We start from the raw sequence: 11,341 nt of genomic DNA, 5'->3' as shown, positions 1-11,341 counted from the left end.
TCTCCTAGACCAGGGAAGGGGAGAGGGACCAACTCGGGGCCATGGCTGCTCTCTATTCCCCCGAACCTAGCAGGTAGTTAGAAGCCCTATGCCCCTCCCAGCCGGGTAGCCTTGATTAGGATCCCAGAGGGATCTCTGCAAAGGGGGGGCAAGGATCAGGCCTTCTGCAGTGTAAGCCTGTGCTCACGTGAGTCCCTCCTGAGCCTGGGCTGGCTTTCTGGACCGCGGAGCCACGCTCCCCATGACCTGTCTTTCCCGAATCCACAGCGCCCTCTGCAGACCCAAGAGGCCCCTTGCACCCCTCTTCTCAGACAGCAGCAAGAGCAGAGTAAGCCCCAGGCCTCACTCAGCACTGCAAACAGACAAACATGAGCCTGTAAAACAGAGCAGGGCACAGCGCACTTTTATTAGTAGGATTATTGGAGGGGGACAGAAGGCTGGGTCACACTCCTGGCTCCGAGTTTGGGATTACTCCTGGCAGTGCTCACTCAGGTCCCCTCAGGGCACTTTGATTATCCTGGTCTGGGGGGTCACTTTGATTATCCTCCTCTGGGGAGTCCTAAGGTGTTCATGCGGTGTGGGGGGTTAAACCTGGGCCCCCTGAATGCAAAGCCACTGCTCCTCCTGGCAGCTTTTTAAAACATACAGAGAAGGGGCTGGAGCAACAGCACAGTGGATAAGGTGCTGGCCATGCACACATGCTGACCCGGGTTCGATCCTTGGCATCCTGGGTGGTCTTCCAAGCCAAGAACTTCAAGGAGTGATTCCTGAGCACAAGGAGTAAGTCCTGAGCACAGCAAGTATGGCCCCAAAACTAAATATATAAAAGTAGAAATTAAAAAAAAAAACATACAGAGAAAAAAAAACTTTCTTCTCATCTGTGTACAATCCCCTAAAACTAGTCTCCAAAGACTAGGTAGAAAGGGCCTGGTGAAGTGTAACTCCAGAGATGACACCCTTCCACCTCCAAAGGGCATGAAGGGCCAGACTCAGCCTTCAGTGCCCAAAGGGCCATTGTGTCCCGTCTGCTACCAGCTTTCCCCTCACTCCTGAAAGCTTCTCCTTGGGTGCCACACGGGTCCAAAGACTTTGTCCACGGGGTGGTGAGGCTCATGTGATTTCGTGACTGGAGGAGCAGCAAGAGACCGACTAGGACAGTGGCGGCCATGCCACCAATACCAACCCCCTGAACAGCAGAGAGGCTGGTGCCACTGGCTGATAAAGGCAGAGAACTGGGGTCACACCCACACCTCAGGCTGCCTCAGAGAAGGTGGTGTGAGGAACGGAGCTTCTGTAAGGTCCCTATTTGGGACTGGAGGTACCTGTGAGGGCAGACCTGGCCCTCACCCTTGGGAGGTCACCTTGAAGGTCGGGCAAGGTGGGGCCAGCACGTGGCTGAGGCGGGACTCTGAGGTGTCACAGAAGGTCAGGGGTGCTGGCAGTGACCAGAAGGGGACCAGAAGGCTGGAGTAAAGAAGGACTCCCTGAAGTCACTCATGGAGGGGCAGAGCAGAGGTCAACATGAAGATCTCTGAAAACCCACAAACGTGGCCAGGCAGAAGAGTTCCCTTTTATTTTATTTGTTTTTACTTTTTGGTTTTTGAGTCATACCCAGCACTGCTCAGGGGTGACTCCTGGCTCTGCACTCAGGGATCACTCCTGATGGTGCTCAGGAGACCATGTGTGGTGACAGGGATCAAACCCAAGTTGGCCACATGCAAGGCAAGCTTGTTTCTGCTATACTATCATTCCGGCCCTATTTTATTTTATTTTATTTTATTTGTGTGTGTGTGTATGGTGTATGTGACTGTCTGAATATGTGTGACGGTGTGAATGTGACTAGGTGTTGTATATGTGATTGTGTGTGTGGTGTGTTACTGCGTGAATGTGACTGAGTGTATATGTGTGTGACTGTGTATGGTGTATATAATTGTGTGTATGACTGTGTGACTGTGGATATGTGACTGTGCATGTGGTGTATGTGACTATGACTGTGTGTGTGACTATGTGTGCGAGAGACTCTGTGTGTGTGTGTGTGTGTGTGTGTGTGTGTGTGTGGTGGTTCCAGGAGTCAAGCCCCGGGCCTCAAGCAAGCATGGCACGCACTTAGCCATGGAGCCAGTTCCCTGGCCCTGAGTCCCTTAGACTGAGGGGCTGGCCAGGGTCACCCTTGTCCCTGCCCCTGAGAGGAGCCAAGGCAATCTGAGCCACACAGTGCAGAGGGGTAGAGAGCACAGGAGGAGCAGAGTTCCCTATGCCCCCTTTCCCTGCACCCCTGAGCTGTGTGCAGGATGGGGTGGGGCCTTTGAAGAGCAATGAGGCTCACTTTCCCAGGTGCAGTTTCTGATGTACTTTGGCACTGCCTTAGCCAGAGGAGGGCCTGGCCCAGATGCTGGAGGGAACACGTCCGCTTCTGTTACTTTTCCTCCACCAGCCTGGACAGGGGCCACAGATGCTTTTCCTCCTCTGGCCACAAACTCAGAAAGGCCCCCCCCCTTAGATGCTCTGCTCTGAACTGGGCTGTATTTGGAGATCAGGTGATCCTGGCAGGAGGAGACCTGGGGACTTATACCCCCAAACACTCAGAAGTCCGAGGCACGCTAGGCCCTGAGTGGGGGATTGGGGGCAGGGACAGAGAGAGAATGGGAGGAGGGAGCTTCTGTCCCTGAAGCTTCTGGGCAGGTTTGGCCATGGGACCAGGGTAGTTCCACTGAGCGCTGTCCCTGCAGGCCATCGTGTCCTGCCCATGGGGCCCAGCCGTGTCCCAGCAAACCTCCAGACCACCCTGGCTGCAGAGTCATACTCAGAAATATGTGCTGCTCACGAAGTCCCCTCCAGGGCTGGGGGGGCTGGTCGATGCCTCCTTCTCTGAGGTCGCAGACCTGGAGAGGACAGAAGGCCGTCATTGCCCCTTCTGGGCCTGGTAGCCCGGCACCGACCCTCTGCAATGCAGGGACCAATTGACCAGGCTGGTGGCTCTTGAGAGGGGCCCCCACTGGCAGTGAAATCCAGTGAGGCCTGGATTCCAAGTGTCGTCGAGAAGGCAGGGAGCTCACCCTGCCGGGGGATGCTCCACCATGTCAGCGATGGTGTCCTTCAGAGCCTGGCCGCGCGTCTCGGGCAGCAGGATGCACAGCAAGCCCACCCCGATGGGGAGGCCACCGTAGAGCAGCTTCGGGAGGGCCACGTGGACGTCAGCCAGCAGGATCACGAGTGGGGTGATGATGCCCCCGATCCTCGAGAAGACCCCCACCAGTCCCATGCCGGTCTGCCTGGGGGGAGGGCAGCATGAGGAGAGGTCATTTAGGCAGAGAAGACCCCCGGAGCCTTTTACAGTGGCCCACCGAGGCTGACAGCTCTCTCAGACCAGGCAGCCTCCCTGCTGGCCACTCTGCGCAGGAAAGTCCTCACTTCCGGCCGGGCACCTGCTTCTCGAAGATGGTGTGGCATACTTCGCTCACCCATGGCACCTCTGATCCCCCCAGCCCACACCTGGCCGTTCCCCATCAGGCCCCCTGTGCTGAGCCTGACAAGGGCTGGGCTGGTCAGGTCAGACACAACCAGGCTGCTGGGCCTGCATTTCCCATCGCTCAGGACCCTGTGGGCTCTCGGGGACAGAGTGAGGGTGAGGGCTCGGCGTTACCTGAGGATGGTGGGGAAGAGCTCTGCAGAGTACACGTAGGAGATGGTGAAGCCGGCGGCTGTGGCAAACTTCCCCACCACGGCCAGAACAGTGACCACCACGGGCAGATCTGGGGCAGAGGCGCCAGTCAGCCACAGGGCATACAACAGCCCAACCCCTGGGGCTTGTCCCCTCATCCCCTCTGAGTCCTCACCCCTTTGTGCCTGAGCCCCACCCACCCAAAACCCTCATTCCTGAAAGGGAAGCCACAGATAAGGGCCCAGCCGCCCACCGCGGGTGACTGAGGGTGGGGGATCGGGAGAACTGGTTTATTACCTGCTGGGATAAAGATGATGATGATGGACATGAGGCCCCCGAGGACCAGAGTCCCCAGCTGGCTCCACCTGCGGCCCAGCCACTGCATCAAGAAGATGCTGGAGTAACGTGCGGGCACTTCTACTGTCCCGAAGATGAGCTGCGTCAGGTAGATGTCCAGGCCAAAGTCCCCCACTTGGAGACCCAGCCCAAAGTACCCCAGACTGTCCACAAACCTACAAGGACCCAAGCGGCCTCGTCACCTTAGGGAAAACCCAGCGACTCCCAGATACCCCCTAGCCCCAGCCCATAGCCTGGCTGGGAGGGGGTTGGAGGGGGAGAGAGAGAGATGGGCCCCAAAGTACTCACCAGACGCAGAAGAGAATGAGGGTGATCTTGCGGAGCTGGGGGTGTCGGAACAGATCCAGGGCGTTCCCCCGGGGGCCTGTCTTCTCCGGGACCAGCTGGGAGGAAGGCGCCGAGTGAGGGCTGACCGCAGGCAGAGCGTGGGACCCAGGGGCAGTTGCCCGCGCGGTCACACACACCAACCTGGTCCAGGAGCTCAGGGGAGATTTTGCGCCTGTTGATGGCGGCTGCCTTCTGGATCACTCGCTTGGCTTCCTCCACCCTCCCCCGGGCGAGGAGCCAGCGGGCAGATTCAGGAAGAACCCTGAGTGGAGGGGGAGGGGGTGGAGGAAGCAGGGTAAGTCTGGGGAGGCAGGGGAGGCTGCTCCCCTCAGCTCTGTCTCCTCCGGGGCGCGAAGTGGAGCCGGGGGTCCATCTGTCTCCTCACCAGAAGTAGAAGCAGAGCAACAGGACGGGTGCCGTGCCGGCCATCTGGAAGATCCTCCAGTTGCGAACGCCGTAGGCCAGTCCCGCCAGGATCATCTGTCCCACGGAGAAGGCGCACTGGGCCAGGACCACGGCCTGCGTCCTCCTCTGGGGCCCCACCCACTCTGAAACTGCCCACAGAGGCTGGCCAGATGCATCCCCGCCCCCACACAGGGGTGTCCACAGGGTCACCTGCCCCCTCCAGCCACAGTGGGTCACCCGGGGCCTGGGCTCCGGGGCCCAGGTACTCACTCACGTAGGGCCACGTTGCTGAAGGTGTAGCCCGACACGGCAGTGGCCACAGCAAAGCGCATGACCATGTAGACCTCAAAGTTGGGCACAAAGGCCGTGGACAGGCCCACGAGGGCAAAGAGGAGCAGCTGTAGCAGAATTGCGGCCTTGCGGCCGATCCTAGCATGAAAAAGGGCAGGCTGGGGCCGGAAACGTAGTACAGTGGGGAGGGTGTTTGCCTTGCATGTGACCAACCTGGGTTTGATCCCCGGCATCCCATAGGGTCCCCCAGCACTGCCAGGACTAATTCCTGAGTACAGAGCTAGGAGGAACCCCTGAGCATCGCTGGGTGTGGCCAAAAAGAAAAAAAAAGACAGCAGGCTTATGGGGCAGAGAGGGGGTGTGTGGGGTGCTCTCCTGGGACCTTAGCCAAGGGGGGTCAGCAGATGAGCGGGAGCCCCCTAGTAGGGTTGTGGGGGAACAGCACCTCCTCCTAGGACACCAGGGTCGGGGCGCCAGGTGGGGAGCCCTGGAGCCCAAGCACACATCAGGCCAGGGATGAGCTGACCAAGGTTCTTACCAGTCGCAGAGGGGCCCAAAGATGAGGGCCCCGAAGAGAAGGCCAGCCATGAACACAGACTGCGAGGTCTCCTTCAGAATCTTCCGGTGACACACGAGGTCAAACTGAGGCAGAGACAGGCAGCAGTGAGGCACCCGCAACACAGGGGCAGAACTCCTGCTAGTCTGCTCTGGAGGACATCACCCGGCCCACTCATAAGTCATCACGCTAACTGGGGCCTGACTCCCATGCCCAGGCACCCTCAGGGCACAGGGTGAAGTCTGGAGGGGTCTAGCACAATGGTGGTTTTTTATTTTCCGGAGGTGGGGGGGATGTGGTGTGGTGGTGGTGCCATATCTGGCAATACTCAGGGCTTACTCCTGGCTCTGCGCTCAGGGATCACTCCTGGCAAGGCTCAAGGGGACCGTATGTGGTGCTCGGGAGCGAACCCTGGTTGATGGTGTGCAAAGTAAGTGTCCTACCTGTTGTTCTATCTCTAGGGCTTCTGGGAGCTTCGAATTGATTTCTCTCTCTCTCTTTTTTTTTTTTAATTTAATCACCATGAGATAGTTTGCAAACCACAGCACCCAAAAGGAGAGAGAGAACAACAGGGAATGCCCTGTCACAGAGGCAGGGTGGGATGGGAGGGATGGGGGGTGGGAGGGATACTGGGATCTGTGGTGGTGGAGGGTGGGCACCGGTGGAGGGATGGGTACTCGATCATTGTATAACTGAAACCCAAGCACAAAAATTTGTAAGTCTACAACTGTACCTCAGGGTGTTTCACTAATAAAAATTTTTTAAAAAATTCATGTTTGAGTTTCAGTCATACAGTGATCAAACACCCATCCCTCCACCAGTGCACATTCTCCACCACCAATGTTCCCAGTATACCTCCCTTTTCCACCCCTCTGCCTGCTTTCTAAGTATTTGCAGTAAGGGGCAAATGATTAGCTGCTTGCCCTGGGGCCAAAGGGGAAGAGGACTGGAGAGGCCTGAGCTGGCACTTGCCCCTGGGTTTTATCCTGTTTGATCTTTGTCTAGCCAATGTGGATTGTCTTGGCAGTTAGACACAATTTAACCGGAATAATAGTAAGTGAAGGTTCCCTGGCACCAGCCTCTGGAGACAGGAGTGGGTGGTCTGGTGTGACCCTGAGCCCATCTGCCACAGCTCAGGTTTTCCAGACATGACGAAGCGTGGCCCAGTCCTGTTAACACGTGGCCTGAGCAGGAGCAAGGTGGCCACACGGGCAGCCCACGTGGGCTGGGCTGAGGGTGTGTGAGTCCCTGGGCTAGGGAAGTGCATAGGGTTGACAGGGACCGACGTGGAGACCTGGACTGTGACACACACGCTGAGTCACACGTGCAATCCTGGGGGACCCATTCTACCTCCCTGTCCTCCCCATGCCCCTTCTCCATCAAATCCTGGCTTGAGACTCAGGAAAGCTTATTTTGTGCTTATTTTTCACTCTTCTCTGAGCCTGGGTCCCCGAGGCAGCAGGGATGCTCCCAAGCTCATGCAGTGGCATCATGCTGCAGATGACACAGAGATGAAGGAAGCACCCCCACACTCGGGCCCACAGTGGACAGTGCTGTCCTGTCCTCACCTGCTGTGGGGGACCCTATTTTTTGAAGCGTATGCACACACGTGCACGCGCGCGCACACACACACACACACACACACCCTGTCCACATGAACCTCTGTATGTTTCTCTATTTGAGGGCCACACCCAGCGGTGCTCAGGACTTACTCCTAGCTCTGTGCTCGGGGATCATTTCTGGCGGTGCTCAGGGGACCCTATTTGGTATGGGGAGTTGGGCCTGGGTCAGCAGCCCATGCAACCCCTGTGCATTCTCTCTAGCTACCCCCCCCCCCCAGAGCCTCTGAATGGGGAGGGAACTCGATGCTGAACAGCAACAATCAACCAACATCGTGGAATGAGACAGAGAGGGGAGCCCCTTCTAGGAGTAGTGTGGCATGCCAGGCTTGTCTGCGAGGGCAGACAAATGAGACAGGCTGGGAAATAGGCCAGTCCCAGTCTGTAAAGGGTCTGAGACACGGGGCTGGAGAAGTTGGGCTTTTCTCCTACAAACCTGCGGGATCGCCTCGTCACCAAGAATGGCTCCTCAGGAAATGCTGGACGGGGGAAAGAAATGTCCACTGTCCTGTTAGGGTAGTCTATGGACGGGCAAACACGTCTTTTCCTCTCGCATGGGGACTGTGAGGGAGTTGCGGGGTACTGTAAGGAAACTCGAGGTGTCGGTTCAGAGAAGGGTCTCCCTGGAATGGGCATGGCCTAGCCCCTCCTCGCCCCACAGACAGGACACAGGCAGAGCTCACCTCTAAGAGATCATGGGAGATCATTAGCTCAGGGCACAAAGTGCCAAAAGTGGACCTTCCCTTGGGGATCACAGTCCTCTAGAGGGTGCAGTGGGAGGGAGCTAGACAGTGAAGGGTGAGAGTTCCAAGGCCCAGTGCCAGCATCCATGAAATCTGGGCACCTTCTCTTCCCTGACCAAACCTGACCCCGATTCCAAGTACAGAGTTGCCTGGAGCTCCCCGGACACTGCCTGCCCTCTGCGGCCAGGCCTTCCTGGCCTCTTCTCTGCCTGCAGAGTGTCTGCTCTCACCCACCCTCTGACGCTGCCTGGGGGCCCCAAATCCCACCCCAACTCCTCCAGAAAGCCATGCACCCTCCAGATGCAGCATCAGAGCGTGTTGCCTCATCCCCCACCAGGAGGTCACACCTTCTTGGCTGAGCATCAGAGAGAAGGAGGGCAGGGCGCTTGCCCCTGTGCCATCCACTGTGCGGCTCTACCTGAGAGTCTGGCTGAGCTCACACCCACAGACCAGGACTGAGCGAGCACAGTCAAGCTGAGTTGGCTGTGAGAGATGAGGAATCTCCCCCACTTTCAGGCAGGGAGCACTGGGCTGGGGGGGGAGAGTTTGTGCACGGGAGGGAGGGAGGATGTCCGCAGGTGCTTGGGAGAGGATGCAGCAGAAGACGGTGTGTGTGTGTGTGTGTGTGTGTGTGTGTGTGTGTGTGTGTGTGTCGGGGTGGGGGCACTTGGGCTTGACTGAGCGGGGAGTTCAGGGTCGCCTCTGCCTCTTGAGCAGCATAAGACAGAGGGTCAGGAGACTGCAGGACACATACTCAGGTGATCAGGGCAGGGGCAAGTTGATGTCACATCAGAAAGTGCATGTTGGGAACTGGAGTTAGGGGACTTGCATCTATCTGATGGGATCCCCAGCACTACAGCATTGTTCCTTGCTATTTGGGCAATAGTGACTGTCACTCTGGAGGCCACCCAGGACTGCTGGGGTGGCCCTGGTGGTCCACGGCACTGTGAGCCCCGAAGAGCACCCTGTCCTGGGCCCTCAGTCCGCACTGCTGGCCTGAGTGACCCAGAGTCACCAGGAGGGCCTCCCTAGCATCTGGGGGTGGGGCAAGGGGAGAGGTGACCTGCAATGTAAAGAATGTAAATATTTGCTTTTGGCTAAAGACTGTCTTTTGAAGGCCTCAAGCTATGCATGTACTTTGCCACCCACAGGAGAGAGGCAGTGAGCGGGGCTGGAGAGAGTCCAGTGGATAAGGCATCTGCCCTGCATGCAGCCGCCCGGGCTCCCTCCCTGGCACCACACAGTGCCCTGAGCACCACCCACCAGGTGGTGCAGCCCTGGAGGTCCTCACGCACGCATGACGGGGGGTGGCCTGGGTCTCCCTGGCACTGCAGAGACTGAACAGTGTCGCATCCTGGGTTCCTCGCCTTGAACCACTGGCCTGCATGGCTGAGAATTGCCAAGAGGGGTCTCAAGCCCAGGTGGGCAACACTTAGGAGGAGATGTCTCCCTTCGCCCCCCAGGAAAAAAAAATCCCTCAAAGTGAGTTTTTAATCTTGGGGCTTCCCACAAAGACTCAGGATTTGACCCTACAAAGGTGAACATTCTGTGGGTCCTCTGAATAAAGAGCACCTACCCCTTGGTCCAGGTTCTCTCCTGCTCCTGGGAAAGGGTCAGCAGAGAGGCCCAGCTCCGTGATGAGTCCATGATGGGGCCCGGGGCCCGGGAAGTGACGCAAAGGGCTCAAACACTAGTCTTGTTATGAGGAAGACCTAGGTTCTGGCCCTGGTGCCACATGGCTCCTCAAATTTTGCTAACTTTTGCCCTGGCATACCTGGTATAGTTCTGTAGCACTGTCCTCCCGTTGTTCACTGATTTGCTCAAGCTGGCACCCGTAACATCTCCATTGTGAAATTTGTTGTTACTGTTTTTGGCATATCAAATATGCCACGGGGAGCTTGCCAGGCTCTGCCGTGCAAGCGGGATATCTTGGGAGCTTGCCGGGCTCTCCGAGAGAGATGGAGAAATCAAACCCAGGTCGGCTGTGTGCAAGGCAAACGCCCTACCTGCTGTGCTATCGCTCTAGCCCACAGCTGGATGAGGTTCAAAAAATTTTTGTTTCGACCGCCCCCCCCCCCGCCCCCCCCCCCACACACACACACTGGCTTGGAAGCCACCAGCCTTTCTGCTCTCTGAAGGCCTTTCTTGGAGAGGGAGGTCGAGAGGGATCCCTGATCATCTGCCCAGGTTGCGCCTAAGACAACAGATTTTGCTCAAATGCTTCATATCCTCTCCAGGGCTAGTGCAGGATCGGGGTATCCTCTAGCCTCTCTGAGACAAGCAGGTGAGCAGAGAACGCGAGAGAGAAGCCGGAAGGCAGGAAGACCCCATGAAGCCCCTGGGGGAAGTGGGGAACGGTGAAGACAGGGAAAAGCTAACAGGTGACCTTGGGAGATGGAAGCAGACATGCAAGGCAAACAGATGACCAGTGATTGCCCAGGAGAAGAGGCAGAAAACCAAGAACAGATGACTGGAAGGTCAAGGCGAGTGGGCAGGGCTGGAGAAATAGGACAGAGGTTTGTGGCCGACCAGTTTGATCCCCGGCACCCCACAGGGCCCCTGGAGCCTCTCCAGGAGTGACCTCTGCATGCAGAGCCAGGAGTAAGCCCTGAGCACTGCCAGGCATGACCCCAAAATAACAACAAAAGATACCTGGAAACAGACCAGAAATGCATAAGGCGGCAGAAGGGCCAACAGGCAGAAGACAAGGAAAGGACAAATGGTGTTTGGCAACAAGTCAAATGTGTTCCTGGACTGGCTCATAGCAGAGGGCAGCCGTACCTCATTCAGCAGGGAGGGGGCCCTGGCTTCAGGGTAGTCCCAACCCTCCTCGCAGGGTTGGGTCTCATTGAAGCGATGGCCGAGGATGTCTTCCAGGCTGGCGTTGTCGGGGGGTGGCCGGAACATGAGGCAGGACTCGGGGTGGCCGTTATCACTGAGGGGGATGCTCAGGTCCAGTTGCTCCGTGGCACTCAGGTTGAGAGTCTGGTTCTTGACCCAGGACACAGAACAGTGGTGGGCCTCGTCCAGGACCATGAAGACCTGGCCGAACATGTAGAAGGCCGTCAGCAAGTTGGGGATAGCAAGCAGAACCAGCAGCCGGATCTGGAAGCGACCGAAGTCACCAATTTCTGCCAGGACCTGGCCAAACTCAGCCATCGCGGCCCGGCACGTTCTTCTCTACTCAGCCACCTCAGCTGTGTGGCGTGTGGCACTTCTCCTCCCGGGAGCGATGACAGTTGCATTAATGTTTAATCCAGTCGTGCCCAGCCCGCTTGTCATTCCCCAGCTCACTCGCTGGGAAGGACAGCAGACAATGAACGGGCAGTCCCCTCTGGAGACGTCTCCGGATGGAAGTCATAGGCTCAAGCACCGTTAAGGC

General features: G+C 57.5%; 1 protein-coding gene across 2 annotated transcripts; it reads right to left on the bottom strand.

Moving 5' to 3' along the window:
• Positions 1-395: 395 nt before the first annotated feature.
• SLC22A13 (solute carrier family 22 member 13) lies at positions 396-11,135 on the bottom strand. Of its 2 annotated transcripts, none has more exons than XM_056129596.1 (11): positions 10,741-11,135; positions 5,580-5,683; positions 5,025-5,179; positions 4,731-4,899; positions 4,487-4,607; positions 4,307-4,401; positions 3,959-4,173; positions 3,644-3,752; positions 3,057-3,272; positions 2,804-2,882; positions 396-814 (listed from the first exon to the last, which is right to left on the bottom strand). In XM_056129596.1, exons 1-10 carry the CDS (start codon positions 11,116-11,118, stop codon positions 2,804-2,806), a joined length of 1,641 nt encoding a protein of 546 aa, XP_055985571.1. In that variant the 5' UTR covers positions 11,119-11,135; the 3' UTR covers positions 396-814. The 2 variants fall into 2 exon arrangements, with proteins under 2 accessions (XP_055985571.1, XP_055985572.1); XM_056129597.1 differs by having other exon boundaries at positions 396-767.
• Positions 11,136-11,341: the final 206 nt, after the last annotated feature.

This window comes from Sorex fumeus, unplaced genomic scaffold (assembly GCF_029834395.1).
Source record: "Sorex fumeus unplaced genomic scaffold, SorFum_2.1 ptg000072l, whole genome shotgun sequence".
Classification (NCBI taxonomy): Eukaryota; Metazoa; Chordata; class Mammalia; order Eulipotyphla; family Soricidae; genus Sorex; species Sorex fumeus.
This window is presented reverse-complemented; position numbering and strand designations above follow the sequence as displayed.

Bases quoted from the DNA above. Each gene is read 5' to 3' on its own strand.
- SLC22A13 (XM_056129596.1), bottom strand. From the start codon at position 11,118: ATGGCTGAGTTTGGCCAGGTCCTGGCAGAAATTGGTGACTTCGGTCGC. The intron at 3,753-3,958 runs GTAATAAACCAG...CCTCTGCCCCAG, and splicing joins CATCATCTTTATCCCAGCAG to ATCTGCCCGTGGTGGTCACT. The intron at 2,883-3,056 runs GTGAGCTCCCTG...TGTCCTCTCCAG, and splicing joins GTGGAGCATCCCCCGGCAGG to GTCTGCGACCTCAGAGAAGG.